The sequence below is a fragment of the Phyllobates terribilis genome, unplaced genomic scaffold (genome assembly GCF_046119375.1).
Source record: "Phyllobates terribilis strain yellow unplaced genomic scaffold, ASM4611937v1 Scaffold_2__4_contigs__length_985480577, whole genome shotgun sequence".
In the NCBI taxonomy this organism is placed as follows: domain Eukaryota; kingdom Metazoa; phylum Chordata; class Amphibia; order Anura; family Dendrobatidae; genus Phyllobates; species Phyllobates terribilis.
The window spans coordinates 421,972,028-421,998,912 of NW_027362762.1; the positions used below are offsets into that span (position 1 = coordinate 421,972,028).

The 26,885-nt window shown below is 40.8% G+C and overlaps 1 protein-coding gene across 2 annotated transcripts in view; it reads left to right on the plus strand.

Annotated features, from left to right (window-relative positions):
• CASTOR2 (cytosolic arginine sensor for mTORC1 subunit 2) overlaps nucleotides 1-26,885 on the plus strand; it is a 196,375-nt gene that overhangs the window by 66,731 nt on the left and 102,759 nt on the right. For both annotated transcript variants that reach the window (XM_073665154.1, XM_073665155.1), the window contains exon 2: nucleotides 20,198-20,268. In XM_073665154.1, the coding sequence (XP_073521255.1) occupies nucleotides 20,198-20,268 (71 nt within the window). The remainder of the gene's footprint in view (nucleotides 1-20,197; nucleotides 20,269-26,885) is intronic.

The following is a 26,885-nucleotide window of genomic DNA, read 5'->3' on the forward strand; positions in this document are numbered from 1 at the left end:
TGTTAGGAGGGTGTTAGTCCAGTATTTGGAGGTGACAAAAGCCTGGAGGAAGAGTGACGCCTTATTTATATCCTTTCAGGGGGCTAGGAAAGGACTTAAGGTTACAAGAGGGACCATAGCTAGATGGGTCAGGGATACTATTACCTTAGCCTACTCTTCTAGCAATCTGCCGGTTCCAGAGAACCTGAAGGCCCACTCCACCAGAGCGGTAGCTGCTTCCTGGGCGGAGAAGGCGGATGTGCCCATCGACATCATATGTAAGGCGGCAACTTGGTCATCCCCCGCTACATTTTACAAACATTACCGTCTTGACCTTTCCTCTTCTACTGATCTGTCCTTTGGTAGGAAGGTGTTGCAAGCGGTGATCCCTCCCTCTGGTGTCTGATCTCTATAAATCTCTCAGGTGGTGCTGTCATGGGAGAAGGGGAAAAGATCCTAGTTACTTACCGGTAACAGGATTTTACAGAGCCCATGACAGCACCCTATTAATTCCCTCCCCTTTATCACTATGGTGTGCACTTTTTAAGGTGTTTATTACAAATGTTGAGGTGGCGGTTATGTATTAACCTGTTTTCGGAGGCCCTCTCATGCTCTGAAACAAAAACTAATGCGGAAGAGAGGTACCGCCTTTTTATTCAGTAGGTTCCTGTCCTTGGTGGGCGGATACCCTCTCTCAGGTGGTGCTGTCTTGGGCTCTGTAAAATCCCGTTACCGGTAAGTAACTAGGATCTTTCCTTGCCTAATAACTGACATCACACAGACAAAGAGCTCTCTATCAAGCTGAGCAGGTTGGAGTAATGTAGTGGCTCTTTAAATTTTCTGCCACACCCAACCTTTTAACACCTCAATTGCAAATGAACAAAAATGCTAATTACTCTGGAATGCAGCAACAGATAAAACATATATCAAAGACCTGTACATGTATCTCAGGTTTATCAAAAATTGTTGTGAACGGTGTTTCATGGTAGGACATGCCCTTTTTAAGTAAGGCCACACTTCCTTGCCAGACAACATGCAGAAAGTGACTAAAATGTATAATAAATATAGTGCAAGTCATGAAAATTTTTGGGGGTGCTATTTTGGCACAAATAATGCCAGAATTCTGGCTCATTTAACTTGAGAAATACGTCCCAGTATGTAAAAACGTGTAAATATTAGAGGTAAGCACGGTTGTTTCCTTGTCTATAATGCCCGCAAACCGGTCGTGTCAGATTTAGTTCACTAATAAAAAATGCTGGCTCATTTCCCACATAAAATGCAATATGGATATACAGCACTTTGCTTGCTTTTAAAATTTACATTAAATAAAAATTATACATAGTTTAAAAAAAATAACACAGAAAGGTGAACTTTTAATAACAGCTTGCTTTGAAAAGTGTGACCATATAGTTAGATTGCAGTTGTGAAAAAGTTGTTGGGCAAACCATTGTCTCCAGACTCCATCATAGCTATTCATACAAAATGTGGCTGATCAAACAGGTTTATTTCAAGAAGGAGGAGTAGAGTAGGTTACTGGGGAACAAAGGTTTGGGCAATTAGAAATCTAAAATATCAGATCTTTCCTGTCCCTGTCTTTTTAATAAAGATGAGCAAATCAGGTAAGATTCAAATTCTCTAGTTCGTGCATTTTTTCCCTGGAAATACTTTTTCCAGAGAAGTTATTCTCTTCAAATGTATTGTACCTTATTATTATTATCTCTTCAGACACCAGAGCATAATAAACAGAATATGTAAAAAAAAAAAAAAAAAAAAAAGTTATATTCACCCTATCGCTCTCCTCTCAGGCCCCTCCACCCCTCAATTCCACCCATTCGGTCATCAACAAATCTTCTGATTCCCCGCCACTTGCGTTGAAATCTTCAGTGCATGGTAGGGTTCTGCGCGGGTACACAAAAGGTCAACGGTGTGATGACGTCACTGCATGCGCCGTGACCTTGCACTTGCAAGCACAGAACCCTTCTGGGCGCCACGATACCTGGAAGTTCAGCAAAGTATGAGGGAACCAAAGATTCCATCGCAAGTGACAGGGGGTATCAGAAGATGTAATGCAAGTACTAAACGGGTGGTGGTGCGTAACGGAGGAGCCAAAGAGGAGAGCAGTGAAGTTAGTATAATTTTTTTTTTCTTTTTATCCTTTTGATGGCCTATTACAGTTCATAAAAATGTTAGCCGCATCACTTGGAAAGTGAGTCTCCTCTTCTCCAGACCCGGGTACCATCTGCACATTGAATCGCTTAATATCCGTGTGTGCAAATGTGCTGACACGGATAATATGCGTTTCAATGCAAGTCAATGGCGGCAATTACGCTGCGTGTCCACAAAAGTAATGGACATGCTGCGTATTTTTCCGCAATGATAATCCGCAGCAGAAATTTCTGCAGCATGTGCACAGCACATGCGGATTATCATTGGGGACCATGGGGCACGTATTACCCAGTGTTTTTTAAGCGGTTTCGCTGCAGAAATTCCGCGGCAAAAAAACGCTTGAAAAATGCATAGTGGGCACGCAGCCTATGGGTAAAGTTACCTAATCAGCCGGCCACCTGTGCAAAATTAAAGCAGTGTCCTCTCCACCCCAACACCGTTTTGCCAACGCTTCTTCCCGACCCCCTGAATTTATTTATTTCATCTTCATCTGATTCTCATTAATAGATGCTTATTATAGACTAAAGCCATGGCCCCACTATCAGTACTTGGTCAGTATTTGATCAGTATTTTTTCTCAGCAGTGGGAGCCAAAACCAGGTGAGGAACAATCAGAGAAAAGGTATAATAGAAACCAGTCACCAATTCTGCATTTATCACCCACTCCTGGTTTTGGCTCCCACTCCTGAGAAATAATACCGACCCAATACTGATAGTGGGGCCTTATGGTAGTTATTAGATTGCCCTTCCTACAGATTTAGGTGTGACCTGCCATTTTCTCTATGTTTTATATGTCCATCTTCTGATTATTGTTAGCCTGTATAGGGATTACAATCCCATCTATGCATGTGTTCTCTTCCTTTTTTGGAGGTTGTTGCCCTGTCTTTTTAATTGTTTTTATATTTTTCTTTGATTAAATAAAATGTATATGTTTTGTCATAAAAGCTGGAATCTCTTGTTTTCTAGACAACTATAGATTGTGCTGATTTAGATTTTGGTTGTTCATTGTCAGCCTACGTGTCCAGCGATGGATTGGTATTGCACATATTTTGATTAATTCAAAAAATGTTGACTGCCCTACGGTAGTTTTTGTTGTGTTGATTTAAAAGTACATTCTCTTTTACATCAAAACATGCTTTTTTTCAGAATTGTTGTGATTTAAAAAAAAGATATCCTGTTTTAAAGCTTGTTACTTGTAATGGTGCCCCTGGTGTTCTTTTGCTTGCCTCTGAGAATGTCCACTTAATTTGATAAATACGACTGCCATGCCATGAACCCTATGTTTGGATGCCCAGAGAGGTGCTGAAAAATTAAACAGTATGGTACTGCTGCGATTTTGCAAAACCTTTTTACGATTATCAGTTTTATTGAAGGGAAAAAAAATGAAGGTTTTTTTCTTTTTGTGATTTTATTGGAGGCCCCACCCCAAAGCACGAGTCCTAAGTGCCATTCCTATAATCACAGTTATTCCAATTTCCCCAATTGCTCAAAAAACATGTATATAACACTCTTAAGGTCTACTAGGACTGTACCCAACATGGTATCCCGGTAGTAACCAACAGTGCACTGACACTTCTTGTTTTTTGTTTTTTTTCCCCCAAGCTAAAAAACTGTCCAACAATTATCTCTGTCCTGTTTGCTCAGGCAGACTGTTCTGTGCAGACACTAAACTCAAACTGACAGTGTCGCTGTCAGAGATAACCTCATCCTGTTGTGATTGAGAGGTGGCAGATAGTCCATTACACACTTTGCATCCTTCCCACTATTGTGCTTTTTGGAGTCAAAGAAGCCCATTTGTGGCCTGCATTTTTTATTAGTACAGCATGGACAGGTGATGCCAGTGGTTGTAGTGCTTCTGCTGCTGCCAGCGGCTCCCACACTTTTTTTCTTTTACCATACTTGTACAACTATAGTTCACTTTTGACAGTTTTTTTCAACCCCAATTATTCAACCCTTGCTTAAAAGATGTTGTAAGAAATGTTAGGTACACGTACTGAAAGCAATATGGTTGTCAAATTGGATTAGAAAGACAGGTGTGCAAAACAGACATGCAGTTAAATATCTACATTTAACAAAAAATCTACAAAATTCACCCCTCTCCCAAAATATATTAAAATAAGTGCAGGATAGGTACATGACAATAAATCCAGTACCAACAACAGTGCACAATATTGGTGTGCAGTGTACAGATGCAAAATTTACTTAGTAAAGCAGATGTGTAAAAAAAAATTCTTTGCGATACGCAAGGGTTGTAAAGTAGACAGTCACCATTGAGTGTCATGATTTTAGAGAATTTTTCCTCCTTCACATAAACTATTTCATAAGAAATGCAAAACCTCAGTACAGTCACATGTGATGATCAGCACACCATCTGACATTAATTTCAGACTTTTTTCTTTTTGTAAAAAATATGCTGTTTTGATTCTGCTTTCTAGTGTATTATGAATGAAACAAAAAAAAGTTTAATTGTAATTGAAAATGCAACTCGACAAATGCCATCTACACCATATCATTATCACACAGAGTCTGGCACTGCTACTGGCATCTCTCTATTCCTCTTCACCTATGAACTGAATCTCTGAAAAGTTCACAGACTCCTATTCTTCAGTGCTGCAGTTATGCAACCCATTACTGTCTGGAGTATTTGTCCAATGTTTTAGAGCATTCTCTTATCTCTCAGCTTGCTGAACTGTGAGCTCTGACATGCCTTGTCTTTTATACAGGCTATGATAGTTACTCCTGATTAGAGATTAGCGAATCTTTCAAAGTTCGGTTTGGTTCTGATCGGCAAACTTCCCGATGCTCGCCGAACAGTTCATCGAACATATCCAATCCCCATTGAATTCAATCGGAGGCAAAACCAAACGCATACACAACACCTTCAAAGGTTCTCAAAAGCTGCCAAAACAGCTCAAATTGGGAGGAAAAAGTGGCATCAATAGACCCACAGTCGAAATTTTATAATGGCACATCAGCAGTCAGCCATGGGCAATTCATGAGGTTTCAGGGTTTGGGCCAGCATTTACAGCTTTGAATTTAACTTCAAATTAAGATGAGGTGGGTGAGGGACCAGTGTAGGTCTGCTGTGCTGGGAGCCCTTATTCCACATGCAACAGCTCAATCTGCTTTTCTGCTCAGCCACACTCAGGTGGCACAAATATAAGTTTTGTAGACTACTGTTGCTAGAAAAATTTAAGATTAGTAACACAGGTAGTTGACTGAAAGTAAGTGCAGGCCTGCCAATCTGGGAGCCCTACTGCTACAGGCAACACACATGAAGGAGACCCAATTTGGCGTGCAAACATTTCCAAAAATTAGGAGCAGACACCAATAAAGTGGCATCAATTTCACCAGAGTAGAAATAGCATAATGGGGCATTGACACCCCTTCCACTACAGGCAACCCACCAGATGGGAGACCCAACTAGGAGTCTCCACATATCAAAAAATTATTGATTGCAGCAGGAGGCACAGAAGCCACGACAAAGATGCCACACACTGCAATAACACGAGATCAATGCAGCACACTAAAAACGACACCATCGCCTAGCCTGCACAGTCTGCGATTGGGGTGCAAAAGTCCTTGGAGATCCATGACTTATCTGGATGAAAGTTAGGTGGTCTACACTTTCCCAAGACAACTGGATGCGCTTATCCATCAGGACACCACCAGCAACGCTAAAGACATGTTTTGAGAGAATGCTGGCTGACGGGCTTGACAGGTGAGCTCAGGCCACTCTTCCATTTTTGAAAACCAAACTGCAAAAGGATCCAAACTCTCCCTGATGGCATTTATTATTGAGCTTGAGATACTCCTGCACCATCCTCTCCAGTCATTCACTATGTGTCAGACTTATACTCTGTTTTGCTGGTGCACACGCTGGTGTAAAAAACAAATGTGTGAAACGACTCACAGAAATTTCTTCTGCCAATTACGCTGCTGCTAATGATTTTGTGTTGATGGCTCAACATTCCCGGGGTTGGAAGTCAACAACTGTGATGCACATTGTGTGCCTCACTGCTGTCTTGGGGAAAACCAATCTTAAGGTTGTCTACAAGCGTGTTTCGATACTCTAGCATGCGCGTGTCCCTTTCCAGGGCAGGAAGTATCTGGCAAAATGTACTCTTGTACCGTGGATCTAACAGAGTGGTAACCCAGTAGTAAGCACTATTTCGAATCCAAACAATACAGGTATCCTGTTGCAGACAGTGCAGCTAGAAGGCGCTCATGTGTCGGGCTCTTCCATGAGGTTGAAGTCCAGGTATACCTCGAGCACTAAGCCTTATTCCCCCTTCCACCACGACCTCACTTTTTCCCACTCATGTTGGATGTACCCTTCCCCTCTTTTAACCAGCTGTTTCACAACCCTAGGCTCAGACCTGTCAGTCACCTGTTACTAAATTACCAATCAGTATTTATTTGCTGAGATAGTGTGTCTGTAGCATGCTAGTAGTACAAAGAATTTAGATTTTCAAATGTGGACTTCTGCCTAAGTCACAATATTAGCAACACAAAAGAGTTATACGCTTAAATGTGGCCTGGTGTCTCTGGACCATACAATTAGCAAAAACGATTGATCTGCTGGAAGGTCGATTTCACAGCCACACAGGAGCTATCTGAACTAGCTGACTGACAATTAATCGCCTAGCTAACTATGTCACTATCCAGGAGCAGCCTCTCTGTGCTGTTACACTGACAAAATGGCACAAAAACAACATATCCACTCTTTATATGGAGAGGGACACCTGAATTCGGCAGCCAATGACACAATCCCTTGTGTCTGGACGTTGTGGATGGTTTCTCCACAGATTAATTTAAGGGGGAAAAAAAATTAAGAATAACAGTCTGCCGCTCCTCTGACCTCTCCCCACCTCCTCCTCTCATCAAACACGTGCCCCCTGCACATCATACAGTACCACTATCCTAGCCAAAATCCTAAAAAAAGCATTAGTGTAAACACGATCATTTACCGCACTTTGGCCGAATTTTGCTTATTTTAAGTAAAAATACTTGGGGGTCCAAACACGAATCCGAATGTGCAGTGTTCGTGCCGACTTTGAGATTGGCGAACGTTTTCCGAATAAGTTCGCTCATCTCTACTCCTGATTTTGCTGTAATTCACCATGTGATGAGATAGCTGCAAGGCATTATGGGAAAGCCCACGCTCCTGAGGTCATGTCAGCTTGTTTTTTGGGAAGCAATTCACATGAACTGAATCGTAAAGTATTCAAATTCATGGGGACCTGCAAATTTCATAAAATTTGACCCAAATTCGATTCACATCTAATTGATTTGGTCATCTCAACTCATTAACTTCCTGCTGGCTGTCTCTAACTAGGCAATGTTTCAATGAAATTCAGATATCATAATGGTCCATATCTCTTCTTAAAGAACAGCTGGCACACTGGCGAATGGTTTCTCTTATGTTTCCACTCTGGAATGTTATCAAGTATCAGCAGAGAACATTTTGATCTATTTTGTGCTACACTGCATATCTAGAATAAAGTTTATCTTTATTGTCAATATAAAAAGTATACAAGGAATGAAAGGATGATAAGCGACCTCTATCCTGACCAAATTAGTCCTGCTGTTTCCTTAGACAAGGTTCCTTTGGGAGCCAGTAAGAAAAATCACTTGTCACAATGAGGCTATGGTAATGAATTTTTATTCCTATAGTTTGACATGTGCTTTAAATTTTAATATCCAGGGACATTGTCAGACTTTCTTTTCTTTTTTTCTTTTTTGTTGTTGTTTTATACAGAAAAAGACTAAACTGATAATAACAATACTTATTTATTTCTTTTTTTTATATAGGTTAATGTAGTCATTCCATACAAAACAAAATGCAACATAGTGCTGGATCTTTAAGGCTGAGAATTTCTTGGATCGCAATTTTAGCACAATTTCATTTGTTACCGGAGCCTGAAATGTCTTTTCATGGTAAAGCTCCTTCTGCTTAGTTGGCATCCATACTTGCTGAATTTGCTGGGCCAAACACAGTTAATCCACAGGTCATCGGCAGCACAAAAATCAGTGACTAAGCCAATGTGTTACTGTGGGAGCAAAGCCTCCCGGCAATGTTTGTGGTGTGTTTCAGTGTTTTATATAAAAGTTTGACTTTTCGTCACAAACAAAATGAAATGCAAACCATGTACTTAAGGGAATACTTCCAAATAATTCCTAGTGAATATAATATAGTTTTTAATTTTTCTATTATCCATGTGATAACATTAGTACATGCCATACAAATCATATGTGCATTAAAGGAATTGTCCAGTGAAAACAACTTATCTATTATCCACAGGAGAGTGGAGGGGTGAGTGTCTGACTGCTCGGAAGCGCATCGATCTACAGAACAGGGAACATTTATCCCCAATAGAATAAAGCAGTTTGCCTGCTCGACCACTGCTCCGTTCATTTTCCATGGGGCTGATGAGTGGTTGGCTTTTTCCAACAGCCCCACAAAGGATGAATGGAACGGCGGTTCAACATCTAACCTGCTGCACCATTTTGTTTTTAGATCAGATAATTTTAATTAAACCTTTTTTCCCAATATAATACAAATGTCATAATAACGTATTTCCCAATTCCTAAAACCACACCCAAGCCCCAGACTCAGACTTATAGGTAAAGACCTGCAGAATATTGTTACAGTTGAATTCAGAAAGGTATGTGTTCTCTTTGTAGTAGATGAATTCAAAGAAATGTCCATACTTTCCTCACTTCTGACCCTCTTCGTCACTCATCCACCCCTCAGCCTGCAAGGGGGCAGATAGATCCTAGTATGCATATAAACAGTATTTAATAGTAAATCTTTAAGGGATGTCTGCCAGCTGCTCCTTCATGGAGAACACAGGAGCGCTCGGAAAAGTTGTTTATGGGAGAGTTTGCTGAGATGGCTTACAGCCAAGCCGATCGGCTGAAGAAACATTTATCCGACAGCTTTCTAATGTATAGGAGGGGGCTTAATGGTCTTCTACATTTCTCTGACCATTGACTCCCATTCATTGCTGCTGCCACAAATGACACATTTAAAAAGGCTCACGTTTTTTTCTTCAACATATATAGATTTAAATGGAATCTGTCACCAGATTTTTGATACATAAACCGAAAGCAGTATAATTTAGGGACAAAAGACCTTAATTCCAGCGATCTGTCACTTACTGGTCTGCATGCTGTAATATTGCTACAATCACTGTTTTCTGTGCTGCTGCAGATCTAGCCATTCTCTGAATGCTCTTTATAACCCAACCCACACCACTAGTTGGCAGCTTTCTGTGTACACTGTACATTTGCAGAAAGCTGCTAATCAGTGGTGGGGGTGGGGTTACACAGAACAGGAAGATTACATGGTACCAGACCACTATTCTTCTAGTGACAATCTTCTGCTGATAAAACACTGATTTTTATTGAAACTGCAATAAGCAGCCTAGTAAGTGACACATAGCTAGAATCAGGATCTCTGTCCTGTAATCAGCCCAAAAGTACAGGTCACGATCACCAACCTCAGTGCTGATGATTTGGCCAATTTTTTCATAGAAAAAATTACAATCCCATAATATTATGGATCATCTAACCTCCTGCACTTCATCAAGCTCACTTTCTGTCTTTGAACCGATCACAAAAGAAGTTACCAGACTCCTTGCTGCTTCTCACCCTACTACCTGCACTATTGACACTATTCCTTCCCCCTTCTTCGGTCTCTCTTCCCAGCTGTCACTACCCATCCAACTAAAATATTCAACCTCTCTCTTTCTTCCAGTATCTTTCCCTCCTCCTTCAAACACGCCATCATACACGCATTACTGAAAAAAACATATCTTGACCAGAACTGCACTGCTAACTACAGACCAGTCTCTAATCTTCCCTTTATCTCTAAACTCCTGGAACTCTTGGACTACTTCCATCTAATATGTTATCTCCCAGATAACGCTCTTCTTGACCCGTTAAAATTCGGATTTCACTCATTACACTGTACCGAAACTGCCCTTATTAAAGTCTCTAATGATCTACAAACAGCTAAATGCAATGGTCACTACTCCCTGCTGATTCTCCTGGATCTTAATGCAGCATTTAACACTGTGGATCACCAGCTCCTCCTTACTATGTTCCACTATACCTGCCTCAAGGATACTGCCCTCTCTTGGTTTTCCTCCTACCTCTGACTCCTTTTTCACTGTATCTTTTACTGGCTCCTTTTCCACGACTCTTCCTCTTACTTTTGGAGTTCCCCAGGGTTCAGTCCAAGCCCCCTCCACTTTTCTCTATACACTGCCCTTATTGGACAAAACCATCAGCTGATTTGGTTTTGTTGATGACACCCAATTATACACTTCTTCTCCTGACATCACCCCCCATTACTACAAAATACCTGTGATTGTCTGTCAGGTGTCTTTTACATTGTGTTCTCCCTCTATCTAAATCTGAATGTGGTAAAAACTGAACTCTTTGTATTTCCACCCTCCACTAATGATCAAAACCTGAAAATGCCATTTCCTTGTATGGTTCTACCATAACTCCTAAGCAGCATGCCCTCTGTCTTGGGGTTATATTTTACTAAGATCATTCCTTCACTCCCTATATCTGATCAGTAGCTCGCTCATGCCACCTGCACCTCAAAAACATCTCTAGAATTCGATCTTTTCTTACCTTTGACTCTGCAAAAACCTTTACTGTTACTCTTATCCATTCTCGTCTGGACTACTGCAACTCTCTACTAATCAGTCTCCCTCTTTCTAAATCCTGTCCTCTTCAATCCATCCTGAAAGCAGCAGCCAGGATCATCTTCCGTTCCACTAATGAACTTAAACTAACCTCCTTAATAATCCAACTCTTCCACTCTGTTTCCAAGACTTCTCTCATGCTGCGTCAGTTCTCTGGAATGCATTACCCCGGGCAATTCAATTAATTCCCAGTATCCACTATTTTAAGCGTGCCCTAAAAACGCATTTCTTTAAACTGGTCGATCATCTCACTAATATAACTATTTCCGTATTGCCCTTCGTCAATTTTCCTCAGCATCTGGTCCCTCTTATCATCTGTTAACATACTCTCCTTGCACTTAATAGCACTCTGTATCTGTGCTTGTACCACATACTGTCTGGTGACCGGTTCATGTAGCATTATTTGATTACCCTATTTATTATATAACCAAATGTATTATATTGATTTTTTTTGTTTCCCCCAATTCCTAATAGATTGTAAGCTTATGGGCAGGGTCTCACTCCTCTTGGTGTGTATTGAATTATGCGTTACTCTTTAATGTCTGATATTTTTGTATATTTCCCCTCTGAATTGTTAAGTCTTGCAGACGAAGTTGGTTCTATAGAAATAAAATTATCACCAAACTATCAGAGCTCACTACACATCCAATATAATCAAAGGTAGTTATCATGTTGTGTATCATACTTTCTACTTTTCCAAATCATCCAAGAATTTCCCAAAATTGGAGAGGTTTCCAGGTAGAACCGACAAGGTGATTGGCATTGAGCTTCGCTGTGGCTGCTGCTTTTTATTATGTAACTCAGGTGTAAGATTTTGCTAAAATGGACCTTTAACTCCTATAAAGTTGTATTATCGCATTTAACGGCACAGTAAATACAACATAACCGGAGCTGAGCTGCAGTTTTTGGCAAGTGTATCAAATTGTGTTGTTCCACTTCATACACTGTTTACATCCAGCCGCCTCCAGAATTGATAACAACAGATCGGTGGGGTGCAAGATGTCAAATCACCACAAATTTGGCATTAATAATCTATCTTAGGAAAAGTCACCATTATCAAGGTAGTGGACAACCCCTTTAGACAATGGCAGTTTGTATTACCTAGCATCAAGCAAGAATAGGAAAGTAATAAGCAAGCAATGGAGAGCAAGGGGCAGTAGGTATACCTCGAAACTTTCCATCGTGATTGTAATGTTTTACAAGCCATGCCTTTCCACACTCCATTTTATTGACATCACTTGTAATAACTCTGGTGATAAATACATTTTATCAAAATTTAATAATTCCAGCAGTCCTCAGTGTGCTACGTGTGAAATAGGATATTAACACCTTCAACTTCCAAGAATTCCTCTATCAATTTTATGACATTTTATCAGTGGAGATAAAATCCAAGTGCTCAGCTTTATAGCTCAAATTTCAGACATTATCTTCTCCAGTAAAATGCATAGACTGTACTGGGTAGGAATAGACATTTACTGAACTCTGTCCTAGCTGTTAGTGGCATCCTGGTAATTATTCCAACATTAAATAGTCTTTCCGCAAAGTGTGCTGAATTTAGTCAAAGTAAATGACCAGATTTGAACACTGTTTAGTGTTTTTATATCAAAGATCCCAAATTTTGCAATCAATAATTTTTTAGAATGAAATCCATATATCGCTATAGAGTTAAGTGATACAATTTGTGTGTATGCATATAATATTGAGATTATTGGGAGCTTTTAGAAATCCTAGTAGTGACTTTGAGCAGCGAGAATATTATGATTTAATTCTATGGTGTAAAGAGAGGTCACGACTCTTGATAAATAGCTACTTTGGTACTTTTAGGCTCATTAGGTGAGGTTGATCCTCAAGGCCTGGGTGGGCACATGGGCCATGGACATTGGTGCAACAGGCAGTTGAGGCACTCGGGAAACAGGTAGCGGAGATCTGGAAAGACTGGGAAGAGGTCGTGTAAGCCACAGGTGGACGGGAAGAGGTCGTGTAAGCCACAGGTGGACGGGGAGAGGTCGTGTAAGCCACAGGCGGATGGGAAGAGGTCCTGGAAGCCACAGGCGGACAGGGAGAGGTCCTGGAAGCCACAGGCGGACGGGGAGAGGTCCTGGAAGCCACAGGCGGACGGGGAGAGGTCCTGGAAGCCACAGGCGGACGGGGAGAGGTCCTGGAAGCCACAGGCGGACGGGGAGAGGTCCTGGAAGCCACAGGCGGACGGGGAGAGGGCCTGGAAGCCACAGGCGGACGGGGAGAGGGCCTGGAAGCCACGGATGGACACAAAGCAGAGGTCCTGGAATACTGAGATCAGGTAGCAGACAGGACTCAGGAGTAACTAGAACATGTGAATACCAAGACACAGGTGTGTCTTGGCAGGCTTTACAGAGGCCCAGGCAGATGATCACATGGAATCACGCCAGGCCATCTGCGAAGTACAATGTAGAGCAGAACAGAGCTAAGCAAACTGGGATGAGGGGAGCAAAGCCCCCATTCGAGACAGGTGCGTAACAGGTACTCAATATGGTGTTTGGCATTAGCAAATTCCATCTTGGAAGATATTCAGAGATTTTTTTTTTTAAATCCATGCTTATAGTGTTTAAATAACAAATTTTTACACATCCAAAAGTCTTCTCCTTTTGATTTCTAAGGGAGTTTATCACGCTGAACATGCTGTTTGATCTGCAGGCCATATGTTAGAGAGCTGCGCAGATTTATATATAGTTTTGTGGCAAAAGATTCAGTATGATTTGTAATTTTATTTTATTTTTTAGCTCCCTGCTCTTTGTATTTTTAGGAGTGCAGTGGCAGTCCATACATACATTCATAGCTGTCAGATAATAAGTTGGACCACCCACTAGAGTCCTAAGCATATAATAAGCAATTTTATACTGAATCTTTTCCAAAAAAGATAAATATTATTCTGCTCAACTTCTCCTATACCATGCTGATTTCTTGTCAGTGTTTCAGCAAAGAACATTAAACATCAAATACGTTTTCCAGTTCTATAGAATTGATTCCTTTTCATTTTATAGGCCAATAATGTCAGATCGGTGAGGGTTCAATTTTCGGCACCCCTCTTACCAATCAGTTTTAAGGCTGATCAGGGAAGGATGCAGTGACCCCCACCAATCTGATATTGATTGCCTGTCCCATCAATTTTATAGAATTGGATAATCCGTTTAATATCTCTGGGGATTAAATACATAAATAGTTATGTTCAGCCATTGATTTTATGTCTGTTAATCTACTTTATTTCTCTATCTGTTCCAAATTTCCCATTGTAGGTGGTAGTAGAAGTAAACGCCTTTTCAAAGGATATTCTGTTTTTCTTCAGTGTAGAAGAAAATATTGCAAATGGATAAGATTACTATAGTGAATCCATGTGACATAACACAGAAAGATTTATCCTGACACTGCGGCTGTCATGCTTGATCTACCGCTGTTCTCTTGGTCATGCAATCTGACCCATCCAAGTACTTTCTGAGACATTTTCATGAATACTGCTGAAAGAAAGCAGCATCTTTCACCAAGGTTCATGACTATTTAATAATGTGGAGCTACCCGGAGATGAAAACATATCACTGAGTTATTCAGGCCATTTAGCCATCAGAATGCATATTAGACTGGCTTACCGAGCAGAGTTTTTACAATGTAGTTTACGAGATCCTGTAAAAAGTTCATTTTTTTTTCATCATTGCGAATGCTGAGCAGTACCTCCTCGTATTTTCCTTGTTCTGCATATTAAAACAACACTTCTTCAGGTTAAATTTTACTTTTATTGACCCAATACTCAATGCCAAAAAATTGTAGAGAGAATTGTGTTTTAGCATGAACCTGTTGTGACTGTATGAAGAGAGTAGAAAGACTGAAACGTGGAATATGCAGTCTGGCCAGGTTTCTAGGACCACTGTTATCTGTATGAAGAATGTACCTAATGCTTCTGATATGTTTAGTCTGCGCAATAAAATGCCACTTATACATTTACTATTTATTATCTTCATTTAATTTGTCTTCAATGAAATAAACACAAAAAGAATTGTCCTAAAGCCAAATTGGATATAATTCCACACCAAACCTAAAAAAGGGGGATGGACAAAAGTATTGGCACTGTTTGAAAAATCATGTGATGCTTCTCTAATTCGTGTAATTAACAGCACCTGTAACTTACCTGTGGCACCTAACAGGTGTTGGCAATAACTAAATCACACTTGCAGCCAGTTAACATGGATTTAAGTTGACTCAACCTCTGTCCTGTATCCTTGTGTGTACCACATTGAGCATGGAGAAAAGAAAGAAGACGAAAGAACTGTGTGAGGAAGCATGAGCAATCTCAAGGCTACAAGTCCATCTCCAAAGACCTGAATGTTCCTGTGTCTTCCGTGCGCAGTGTCATCTAGAAGTTTAAAGCCCATGGCACTGTGGCTAACCTCCCTAGATGTGGACGGAAAAGAAAAATTTACGAGAGATTTCAACACAAGATTGTGCGGATGGTGGATAAAGAACCTCGACTAACATCCAAACAAGTTCAAGCTGCCCTGCAGTCCGAGGGTACAACAGTGTCAACCCGTACTATCCGTCGGCGTCTGAATGAAAAGGGACTGTATGGTAGGATACCCAGGAAGACCTCACTTCTTACCCCGAGACATAAAAAAGCCAGGCTGGAGTTTGCCAAAACTTACCTGAGAAAGCCTAAAACGTTTTGGAAGAATGTTCTCTGGTCAGATGAGACAAAAGTAGAGCTTTTTGGGAAAAAGCATCAACATAGAGTGTACAGGAAAAAAAAAGAGACATTCAAAGAAAAGAACACGGTCCCTACAGTCAAACATGGCGGAGGTTCCCTGATGTTTTGGGGTTGCTTTGCTGCCTCTGGCACTGGACTGCTTGACCGTGTGCATCGCATTATGAAGTCTGAAGACTACCAACAAATTTTGCAGCATAATGTAGGGCCCAGTGTGAGAAAGCTGGGTCTCCCTCAGAGGTCATGGGTCTCCAGCAGGACAATGACCCAAACACACTTCCAAAAGCACTATAAAATGGTTTGAGAGAAAGCACTGGAGACTTCTAAGGTGGCCAGCAATGAGTCCAGACCTGAATCCCATAGAACACCTGTGGAGAGATCTCAAAATGGCAGTTTGGAGAAGGCATCCTTCAAATATCAGGGACCTGGAGCAGTTTGCCAAAGAAGAATGGTCTACAATTCCAGCAGAGCATTGTAAGAAACTCATTGATGGTTACCGGAAGCGGTTGTTCGCAGTTATTTTGGCTAAAGGTTGTGCAACCAAGTATTAGGCTGAGGGTGCCAATACTTTTGTCTGGCCCATTTTTTGGAGTTTTGTGTGAAATGATCAATGATTTGATTTTTGCTTCATTCTCTTTTGTGTTTTTTCCTTGCAAGCAAATTAAATGAAGAGAATAATACCAAAGAATTTGTGATTGCAATCATTTTCAGGAAGAAACTGAGTATTATCTGACAGAATTGCAGGGGTGCCAATACTTTTGGCCACCACTGTATATCTTTATATTTGTTTTCTTATTGTAGACATCTTGTGTAGTAATGTATCAAGAATAACATGAGAGAACTACTAGAGGTTCTGCATGCTGGCTCTGTTGTGGGTTTAGGCCAGGTTCACATTTGCATTGGCGGTAGAGGTAGAGAATGGGCAGAAAATCTGGCCTGTGACGAAACACACATTTTGTGTCATGAAAACACATCCATTAGAAGATTGTAAATCCGACACTAGGTGAGAACTTCTTTGTTTTTGCTTTCCTGTTTGGTGGGGAAAGTAGAGTTGGAGTAAGTTGGTTAAGTTCATAAATGTAAGGCTGCTCTCCAATGCAGGCTAGCCAACATTCTGCAGGGGTGTAGATAATAATTCTGATTGAAGAGTTTAACCCAAGACTTGTTTTGTTTTTTTTTACTATGGGACTAAAAACTAAACAGCCAGGTAGTTGCTACCTACATGCCTGTTGTGCCCGGCGCCGATCTCTGCCTGCACAGAGCGGTTTCAGACTGCTCAGAGCGGTCTCAGACTGCTCCTGCTGGTGATTCAGTGTCTTCCGCTAATGTCACGTCGACAGAGCAAAGTCTTTTCCGCTCTACTTTGTTGACAGGGTGTAACTGCTGACATCGTGCTGATAGACCGCCTGCTCCCCTCAGTCTAACTGCGGGGAGCAGTCTGTCCATAATCATGACGTTGACAGAGCAGCCCGGAAGAGCTGCTCTGTTGATGTTGAACCGCTGGCAGGAGGGGGCAGTAACAGATCTCTACCCGCGCTGGGTGGAACAGGCAGGTAGTTAACTACATGCCTGTGTTAGTTTTTAAGCCCATGATATAAAGAAAAAAGTCCTATCTAAATCCTTTAAGTTCTAACACTATTGTACCTGAAGTGGTGTTAATGTGGTCTACAGAATGTTTTCAGTGGGAGAAGTTGTGCTGATATAAATATTATTATTATCCTTTCCTACTGCCGTCCTGAAATGCCTGAATATATCTATTTAGTGGATCCTATTAATATCCGTTTCGTATAGGCCAAGTGTTATTTTCGTGTTAGAGGCCTGTCATCTAAGAAAAGCATGTTTCCATTGCTATATATAACCATCTTCCTCTTACCTTGGAATCTACTTGTGTTTGGCAATGTTGTTGCCTCTTGAAGAATAAATTGGCTATGATAGGCGGCTGTTGCTTAAATGGTTTAATTACCGAAAATATAGATTAAGGGTTTATTGAGAGGTGCGGGGAAATGGCAAGCATCATTCCCACTTCTATTAGTGAGATGATGGCGTTTGTGTGTTAATAAGAAGGTGTGGGGCTGGAGGGGAGATAGTGGGTGAGCGACAATGATGTAATTGTACCAGGGGATAAGCTTTTCTTCACTATGAGGTTTGGCTGATCTAATAATACATCTACATTCTGTGAGCTGCCAAGATATAAACAAGACCTATGTTTTCCAACATTCGTATGCTACAGGCCTACCAGGAAAAGGGAGATGCTTGAAGATGAAATACCAGATCTAGAACATGTTATTTTAAGTATTAAATACTACGGAATATTGAACTTTTGCATAAAATCTCGACTGACCACTTTGCATTGTGTGGTCCATGATTACATCACTGCTTAGTTGGAAATAATGCGGTTACATGGATTGGTTGCTCTATGGGTCCCTAGGGACCACAATGTTATAAATTGTATGATTGTATTTTCATTTTTTCCCCAAAAAAACTATTCCAGTTAAACCAATTTGTAAAAATATCTTTTTATCTTATAATCTAAAAAATTCAAGCTTGTTCTAAAATTTCCTAAAAAATATAATGGGTATGTGCCACAGTTGCCACCTATACCTATATAGAGAGTTGTTGTAGCTATATAAATCGGTATTTTCTGCTCATTGATTCAATAGCATATGAGTAATAATGGTCCTGCATTTTAAAATCCTATATTTCTTTTCTACCACCGGTTGGTGATTTATTGTGGTAGTATTGTAGTTGTTTTTTTTTATCTACATAAGACTACTGCACAGGGCTTAAATTAATATGCCAAAATGCACTGTACTCGTGGTGTCAGATTTTAAATAAGTTTTTCCTTGTTCTTTAAGTTATACTCTATCAATAGCATAGGGGATAATGTACTGGATGTTGGTGGTCCTACTACTGGGCTCCGTTTGAATAGCGTGGATGTTGAGCATTTGCACCTCTACTCTATTCATTCTAAATGTGACTTCCAGAGATGGCTGAATGCTTTACAAAGCCCTAGTCTCGGGATCAGTAGAGGCCCAGCAGTCAGATCCGTAGCAATTGGTAAGTTATCCCCTATTCTGTGGATAGCGGATAACTTAAAAAGTTGGTAAAATCCCTTTAAAGAGTTGTTCACATCTTTTATAGATGAGTACTGTTAGATATTATTTATAAAAATAAGCACTTGAGATATTAACACTATTCTTTTGTATGAAGCTCTTTCCCTGGGTGACTGACCACAACTGGTGTCTAACAGCAGTGGTTGAACATACAGTGTGCTTATAATCTCTTTACTTTTAAAATTGCAAACATTGCTTTGAAGCTAGAGGAATTACAGGAGTGCACTGTTATCTCCTAAATCCATCCAGCTTCAGTGCTGTGCTTATAAGATGGCAAGACCTAGGCAACAAGCTGTGAACAATAAAAAACTGTTATTATCTTAAGAAGAGGCTTCAAATTTTAGTAAACAGTAAATTGCAAAACCGCTTGTTTTTATAGGCATTAACAAACAAAAATCATCTATGAAGTTGGGAATGGCCCTTTTGAAGAGGACCTTTCACCAGTTTGAGCATGTTGAACTGGCCACATCTTGGAAAAGAACCTCCACAGCGGAGTAAAACATAGTTGTTTTTTTATTTTTTAATTTTTCCTCTCCTTTATGGCTATATTAGCCAGTAAAATTTAGGTTGACTACTCATCAGTACTCCTCATCATGCAGGGGAAAAAAGAATACTCCCTCCTCTCCTCACTGATCTCTGCGGCTACTGTGTAGAGATACAACAAAGATGAGTTATGTGTCATTACAAACACTTCCAGATCTCATGTCATGGCAGTATGTGGGAGGGTCAGAGCTGACTGCATTGTGAGACTAAGATGAGATCTGGAAGGGTTTGTAATGATATGCCAGCGCTGTGGAATTAATGACGCTATATAAGTGAAATAAATAAAAATAATAATACATAACTTAGCTTTGCTGTATCATTACAAATGCTTCCAGATCTCATGTCATGGCGGTATGTGGGAGGGTCAGAGCTGACTGCATTGTGAGACTAAGATGAGATCTGGAAGGGTTTGTAATGATATGCCAGCACTGTGGAATTAATGACGCTATATAAGTGAAATAAATAAATAAAAATAATAATACGTAACTCAGCTTTGCTGTATCTCTACACAGTAGCTGTACAGATCAGTGAGGGGGGAGTGCTCTTTTTCCCCTGTATGTTTCTAACTGTTTATGATTCGTAATCCTCATGCAGGGGCAGAAGTGCACACCCCATGAGCCAAATCTCTGGTAACGCCCATTTAAACTATAACATAAATCATAACCTAAAGTTTACAAGCTAATATCATCTCAACAGAGGAGAGATATTAAAAAATAAATTAAAACTAAATTTTTCTCAGCTCTGCAGCTACTATTTCATCATGTGGCCAGTTTAACATGCTACGAGTGGTATTTTTCCTCTTAAACTGGTTAAAGGTCCTGTTTAAGGGGGACCATGAGAATTTTGGATACATCTTTGAGTGTTGCTGCACAAAAAAAAGTGTTGGAAGTCCCTAATATTCAGGAATCTAGGCTTCACTGTTAAATGCCTGTCTCTTTCTCATTTTAGGTGCAAGTTTTTCAGTCTGACTGAAACTCCTGAAGACTATACTATTATCGTGGATGAAGAAGGGTTTCTAGGTATGGATTTTTTTTCTTCTGGCTGGCTCCTTTTAAAACTGGCAGTTTCAGTTCTATAGTTTTAACTTAAAGTACAGTTCATGTATGGAATGTGAACCATTCTAAAATTTAAATTCCAAGAGTTAAAAATGTAAATCTTAGATATTTACTTTTTCTTTAAAGAGAATGACTTGGAGTTCATTCTTTTGATGATTATTTGTCATATATTTTCAGGGAAATAGACCCTGTGCTTGAATCTCAAACATATGAAATAATAATAAATATGTACAGTACTGTGCAAAAGTTTTAGGCAGGTGTGGGAAAAAATGCTACAAAGTAAGAGCTACTAAAAAGTAAAAGTTTTTAGTAGTTTATTTTTGACAATTAAAGTACAAAGTAAATGACTAACTGAAAAATCTAACTCAAATCAATATTTGCTCTGACCACCTTTCGCCTTCAAATCGGCATCAATTCTTCCAGGTACTGTTGCTCAAAGTCAGGGATTTTGTAGGATTATTGCCAGGTGCATGAGTAACCAATTGTAGCAAACCAGTGATAATCATCACTTTCATATGAAAGTTGAAACACAGACATTAAATGAAACAGATGATTAAAAAAATCATGGCACTCCTGGTTGGTGCTGAAGTAGGGTCCAAAACCAATAAAATATATGAAAAAACTTGACACTCAAAATTAACGTATTTCTTAATATAAATTGCAGTCCATATAACAAGGACAAAAATAGACGTTTTGGTCTCAAAACGACCTTCCTCAGTGTGCCGACTGCATAAGTAGAGAAGTGAAAGAGGAGAGGACACAGTGTCCAGTGAAGCAAGTGTTCCGGATTGTTTTAGAGAAAATACCAAATGGGTAACATGCTGAATGCGGCATCCACCGTTACTTCCTGTGTATAGAAATAATACGTTTATTTTGAATGCCAAGTCTTTTCATATATTAAATAAAACAGAAACTTCTGTGTTGGAGGCTTAAAACTGGGTGAGGAACAGCCAAACCCAACTACAAAGGTGTGGTTCTGTACAACGATTTTCTGTCACAGGTCATACAATATGGCAAGTCTGAGTACAGCAACAAAACACAAGTCTCTCCAGCAAAGATTTAAAAGTTTATTTGGATTTCAGTATGCATTGTTCAAGCTCCTTTTGGAGCATCATCAACCAACAGGTAATGTTCGGGACTGAAGACTTCACCCATCTACTGTTCAAAGTCTGGCCAGCGGCAATGGAAGAATTGCAGCCAAAAAACATACATTTGTCATGGAAATAAAGTCAAGTGACTCAACTATGCATGAAAACATAGGAACTGAGTGCAGAAAATGGTAGCATCTGCTCTGGACTAATGAATTAAAATAGGAAATATTTGTAACAAAATGCAGCTTCTTTGCTGAAGGGATAGAAAGTGGTAAATTAATGAGTATCTGCAGGCAACAGAGAAGCATGGTGGAGGTTCCTTCTAAGTTTTGGGGCAAATTAGGTTGAGAATTTGGTCAATAATAATAGTGTCCTTAATGCTGAGAAAAACAGGCAGATGCTTATCCGTCATGCAGTGGCATCAGGGAGGCGTCTGATTGGCTTCAAATTTATTCTACAGTAGGACAACAACACCAAACTTGCAGCCAGTGCAATCAAGAACTATGTTAAACATAAAGAAGAACAAGGAAGTGATCATATAGCCCCCATAGTTCCCTGATCTTAACATCATGGAGTCAGTGTGGGACAAGACAGAAGGATTGTACAGGCCTACATCCACAGAAAACCTGTGGTTAGTTCTCCCAAGATGTTTGGAACAACCTTCCAGCCATCTGTATGTAAGTGTACATAGAAAAATTGATACTTTGGTGTTTTGAAGGAAAAGGGTGGTCACACCAAATATTGATTTTGACATAGATATCTCTTTTGTTGGCAGCATGGTATCTCAATGGTTAGCCGCGTAGCTATGCGACAGTGTGGGGTCCCAAGCTTAAATCCCACCAAGGACAACTTCTGCAATGAGTTTGTATGTTCTTTTTGTGTTTGCTTGGGTTTCCTCTGGGTTATTTGGTTTCCTTCCACACTCCAAAGACATACTGATAGGGAATCTAGATTGTGAGCCCCAATGGGGACTTTGATTACAGTGTCTTTAGAATATGTTAGCAAGTCAAATTAGAAAATAGCAAAAGGCTATGGTGCTTACCAGCCAAGATTTCAAGAAAAATGCACACCAGGACGCAGCCGGCCCCCTTTTGTTAGAACACAGGTGCAGAATGCTGATGAACAATCACTCTCACCCACTCTCACTGGAGGAATGACTGCCTAGCACTAAAACTGTACACAGATGAAACTTGCAGTAGGATGCAATTCACACACACGCGGCACTGTGCCTAGTCCTAGGTGACCTTGTGAGTTGGGGCTTTGCACTTCTGCGATGCTCGGATAGGGTGCCGGGCATCCCGCATAATCGAATAGTAGGGGCGTGTAATAGGATGCTGACTAGGCACGGTGCCACATTGCCTTTTGCTATTTTCTAACCCGCTATATAAGCAAGCATAATAAATAAATAATTCACTTTACTTTTTCAAAATTATTTTTGAAGTGTTATTTCTGTGTTTGAAATGTTTACTTTGTAGCATTTTTTCCACACCTGCCTAAAACATTTGTACAGTACTATTTGCGTATATATGTGACAAACACTAATATATACACACACATTTGTATGCTGCTGTCCTCTATAGGCACTGTAGCAAATTTCTTGCAGGACATAAAAAATTAGAATAAGAATCAAACTCTGACAATAGCCAGCAAATTTTCGATTTAAGGGTGGACACTGACGGTGAAGGGCCCCTGTTCAGAATGTCTGGCCCCCCGCATTACCCACCCTTTTATAGAAAAATATGAACCTATTAATAATGGATATAAAATACAGTATATAAAAACTGAAGATACATTTAACATGTGCATATACACGGACATTTTTATGATGCATTTCAGTTCAGACGCCAAAAAAATGTTTTCGTTTTCACCTTCCCACATTTATTGCTATAACCGACAAAACATTTTTTTTTATTATTGAGGTCTTGTTTTGTTTTTTTTTGTACTAGCTTTTTTAGGCATTATTGCACCATACACATATATAGGCTTTACATTTAATTGTTATATTTTAAATGGGAAAAAAAGTTAATAATTGGCACATTTTTTACTCCATTTACCAATCTCTATAAATAATGTTTTCTTTATTGTGTGGGTTGTTACGATAACAGGGATAACATACATAATCTTGTTATTTACTGGTTTATGAAGAAGAAAAGTAAATTACAAAAATTTGATTATTACGGTAATTGATTTTGCACGATTTATTTTTTAGTAACTTTAAAGGGAAAAATTCTGTGGGCTTTATTTTTCAGCTTCTTTTTATCCCATAAGATACAGATGTATTGGTATATAGAGGTGTATCGATACAACAGTGCAGTAAAAAAGAAGAATAACATTTAGTTTTGTAAGTAGAGAAAAATCTCTGTGGCTCACCGTTAATGTTTCTGACTTCCATGCTACAGGTCCTGAGTTTGTCACGTGTAAGCCCACCTTGGAAAAAAAAAAAAAGAAATTAGTGAACCCCTTGACACAAAATCATGTTACATGTATTACATAGTCAGTATCTGTGTCCCAAGAGCCGCCTGAGCTTAATAGAAATCTGACATTTTCACTATATAAAGTATGATCTAATGAACGATCACAGGTTCAAGTTCCCTAAGTAGACTAAAACATAATAAAGTTTTAAAAAAAATTTAAAAATATATAAAAATTCAAATCATTCGCCTTTTCACCCATTTAAAAATTTTAAAAAAATAAACTTATTTTGAATTGCTGCATTGGTACAAGTTCAGTCAATCAAAGTGAATAAACCCCTATTGTAATTTGTTATACAGAGAAAAAAATCAAAATGCCAGAGTTACCGGAAATGCGTTTTTTCCCCTCACCCATGACAGCACACCTTGAGAGAGATCCGCCCCACCAATGACAGGAAACCGTCTGAAATAAAAGGGCGGTACCTCTCCCTCGCTTCAGTTGGTTTCCTGTCATTGATGGGAACCTGTCTGAAGAAAGGTGTCTTACTTACCTGGGCCTGTTCTGGTGTGGAAGAGCTGGCACTTGCCTGTGCTTCGGGTTCCGGGTCCCAGAAGCGCAGTTCGCGCTTCCCTGGAGCCGTGTCCAAGCGGGCGCAGGCGGTGAGGAGGGCTTCGGCTCCCCGCAGACCGCTGCGCTGTCCTCTCCCTGCCACAGGCTCCTGGCTGGTCGCACGCCGGGAGCAGCGTCTTCCGGGTATGACGCGCCTGACGTCACGGCGTACGCCGGGAGAGGCGTGCCAGATGACGTCGGAGGGCGGCACCCGGATCCAATATGGCGCCCTGTAAGCGCTTGCCGGCCGGCTTTTTTCAAAAATCGTCTGGTGGGTGTCAGGAGGGGGGAGGACACATGAACCGGAGGAGGTCCGGATGTGCCCTATTTAAGGTGGGGGGGGGGTTCTCCTGACAAGCGCTGCTTATGCTCAAGCTCATGGTGTAGCAGCTATGGCAAACCAGGACAGCCAGGAGCAGCAGCAGCTGACCCCTCCACCTCATCAACGCCAGCGGAAGAAGCAGTCGGACACCCCGCACACGGACGGCCTCTCCAGCAACCGCAGCAGGAGAAGTAAGGTGTCGGACGCTTCAGGGCCATCCAGAAGGGATTCATCTTATGTCCCGCCACAGCCTCCAAATCCGGTACCCTTTTGTGACTTCAGGGGTGAGTGATCTTCGTGAATGTCACTTAATAGTAATGGAAAGTTATTATGTGCTTCATTCCTTAGGAACCTAAGAAGAGTAGCACCAAAAAGAAGCACAGAGTTTGTGCCTTATGTTGACTAAAGTTGACGGGTCTGTCGACCGATCATCCAAAAGATTGTCTCTACCCCTGGAAGATTCCGGCAGTCTAAAGCAGGGTTCCCCAACTCCAGTCCTCAGGGCCCACCAACAGGTCATGTTTTCAGGATTTCCTTAGTATTGCACAGGTGATGGAATTATTGTCTGTGCAGGTGATGCAATTATCACCTGTGTAATACTAAGGAAATCCTGAAAACATGACCTGTTGGTGGGCCTTGAGGACTGGAGTTGGGGAACCCTGGTCTAAAGGATGCTCTGGATAAGAAGGCAGATTCCTTCCTGCGTCACACCTGGGAAGCAGTGGCAGGGGGCCTGAAGCCAGCAGTAGCAGGCACTTGTGTTGCTAGGTCACTTATGGTGTGGCTTCAGCAATTAGAAGACCAGCTCAAGGATAAAAAGATGCCCAGAGATAAAATCCTCTCCAATCTGCCTTTGCTACAAGCAGCATCTGCTTTTTTGGCCGACTCCTCAGCGGATTCAGTTAAACTCGCTGCCGGGTCTGCAAATTTGTCTAATGCTGCCAGACGAGCCCTGTGGCTCAAGGGTTGCCCAGGAGACCTACAATCTAAGCATAAGCTTTGTAGCTTTGTTCTCTTCCTTGTGATGGTAAACTTTTGTTTGGCCAAAAACTGGACGAGCTTTTGGAGAAGGCTGGCGACAGAAAGAGAGGTTTCACGGGGGAAACAAAAAGGTCCTATTTTTGGAGGAAGAGATTTAACCAGGTTCGCCCTCCGGGAGAAAGGAAAAGATGGGAGCTCAGATCTAAAAAGGACTCTGGTTACATGTTTGGAGGACCATCCTCCAGTACCAAAAAATCTCCCCAATGACGCGAGGCTAGAGGTCGGGGGAAGGCTTTCCCATTTTATCCCAGCTTGGGAAGCCATAACTTCAAATCCCTGGGTGTTGGATATCATAGAGAACGGCTTAAAGATACGCTTCAGTCAGGTCCCTCACCGAACCTTCATGATCACCTCCAGGAGGAAGTCCAGGGAGGAGCAGATGGCTCTAGAATCGGAAGTGTTAGACTTAGTCAACAAGCAGGTCCTTCACAAAGTTCCAGTTTCACAATGGGGACGGGAATTTTATTCCCCCATGTTCTTGATAAAAAAAACAAATGGGTCCTTAAGGACCATTATCAACCTCAAAAGTCTAAATCAGCTGATAAACAACCAGACTTTCTAGATGGAATCAGTCAACTCTTCAGTAAAACTCCTACACCACAATTGTTTCATGGCAGTTATCGACCTAAAAGATGCCTACTTTCACATCCTAATCCATCCAGACTACCGGAAGTACCTAAGGGTAGCCCTGTTCATCCAAGGGCAATTGAGACATTTCCAATTCACTGCCCTACCTTTTGGACTCTCGATAGCACTGAGAGTGTTTACAAAGGTTATAGCGGAGGTGACAGCTTTTCTCCGAATCTAGAACGATTGTTCCCTATCTGGACAACATTCTGATAATAGGGAAATCGGAGGACCACTGTTCCTCTCAACTTTTAGAGGTTAGGACAGCTTTACATCACCTGGGGTGGTTAATAAATATTCAAAAATCAAAGCTATCCCCCTCAAGGACTCAGATCTTTCTGGGCTTGACCCTAGATTCCCAACACCAATCCTGTTTCCTCCCGGAAGACAAGGTTTGCAAAATAATCAGCCTGGTCTCAAGGGCCATAAGGTCTCCCGTGATGTCCTTGAGAGAAGCAATGACCCTACTAGGCTCCATG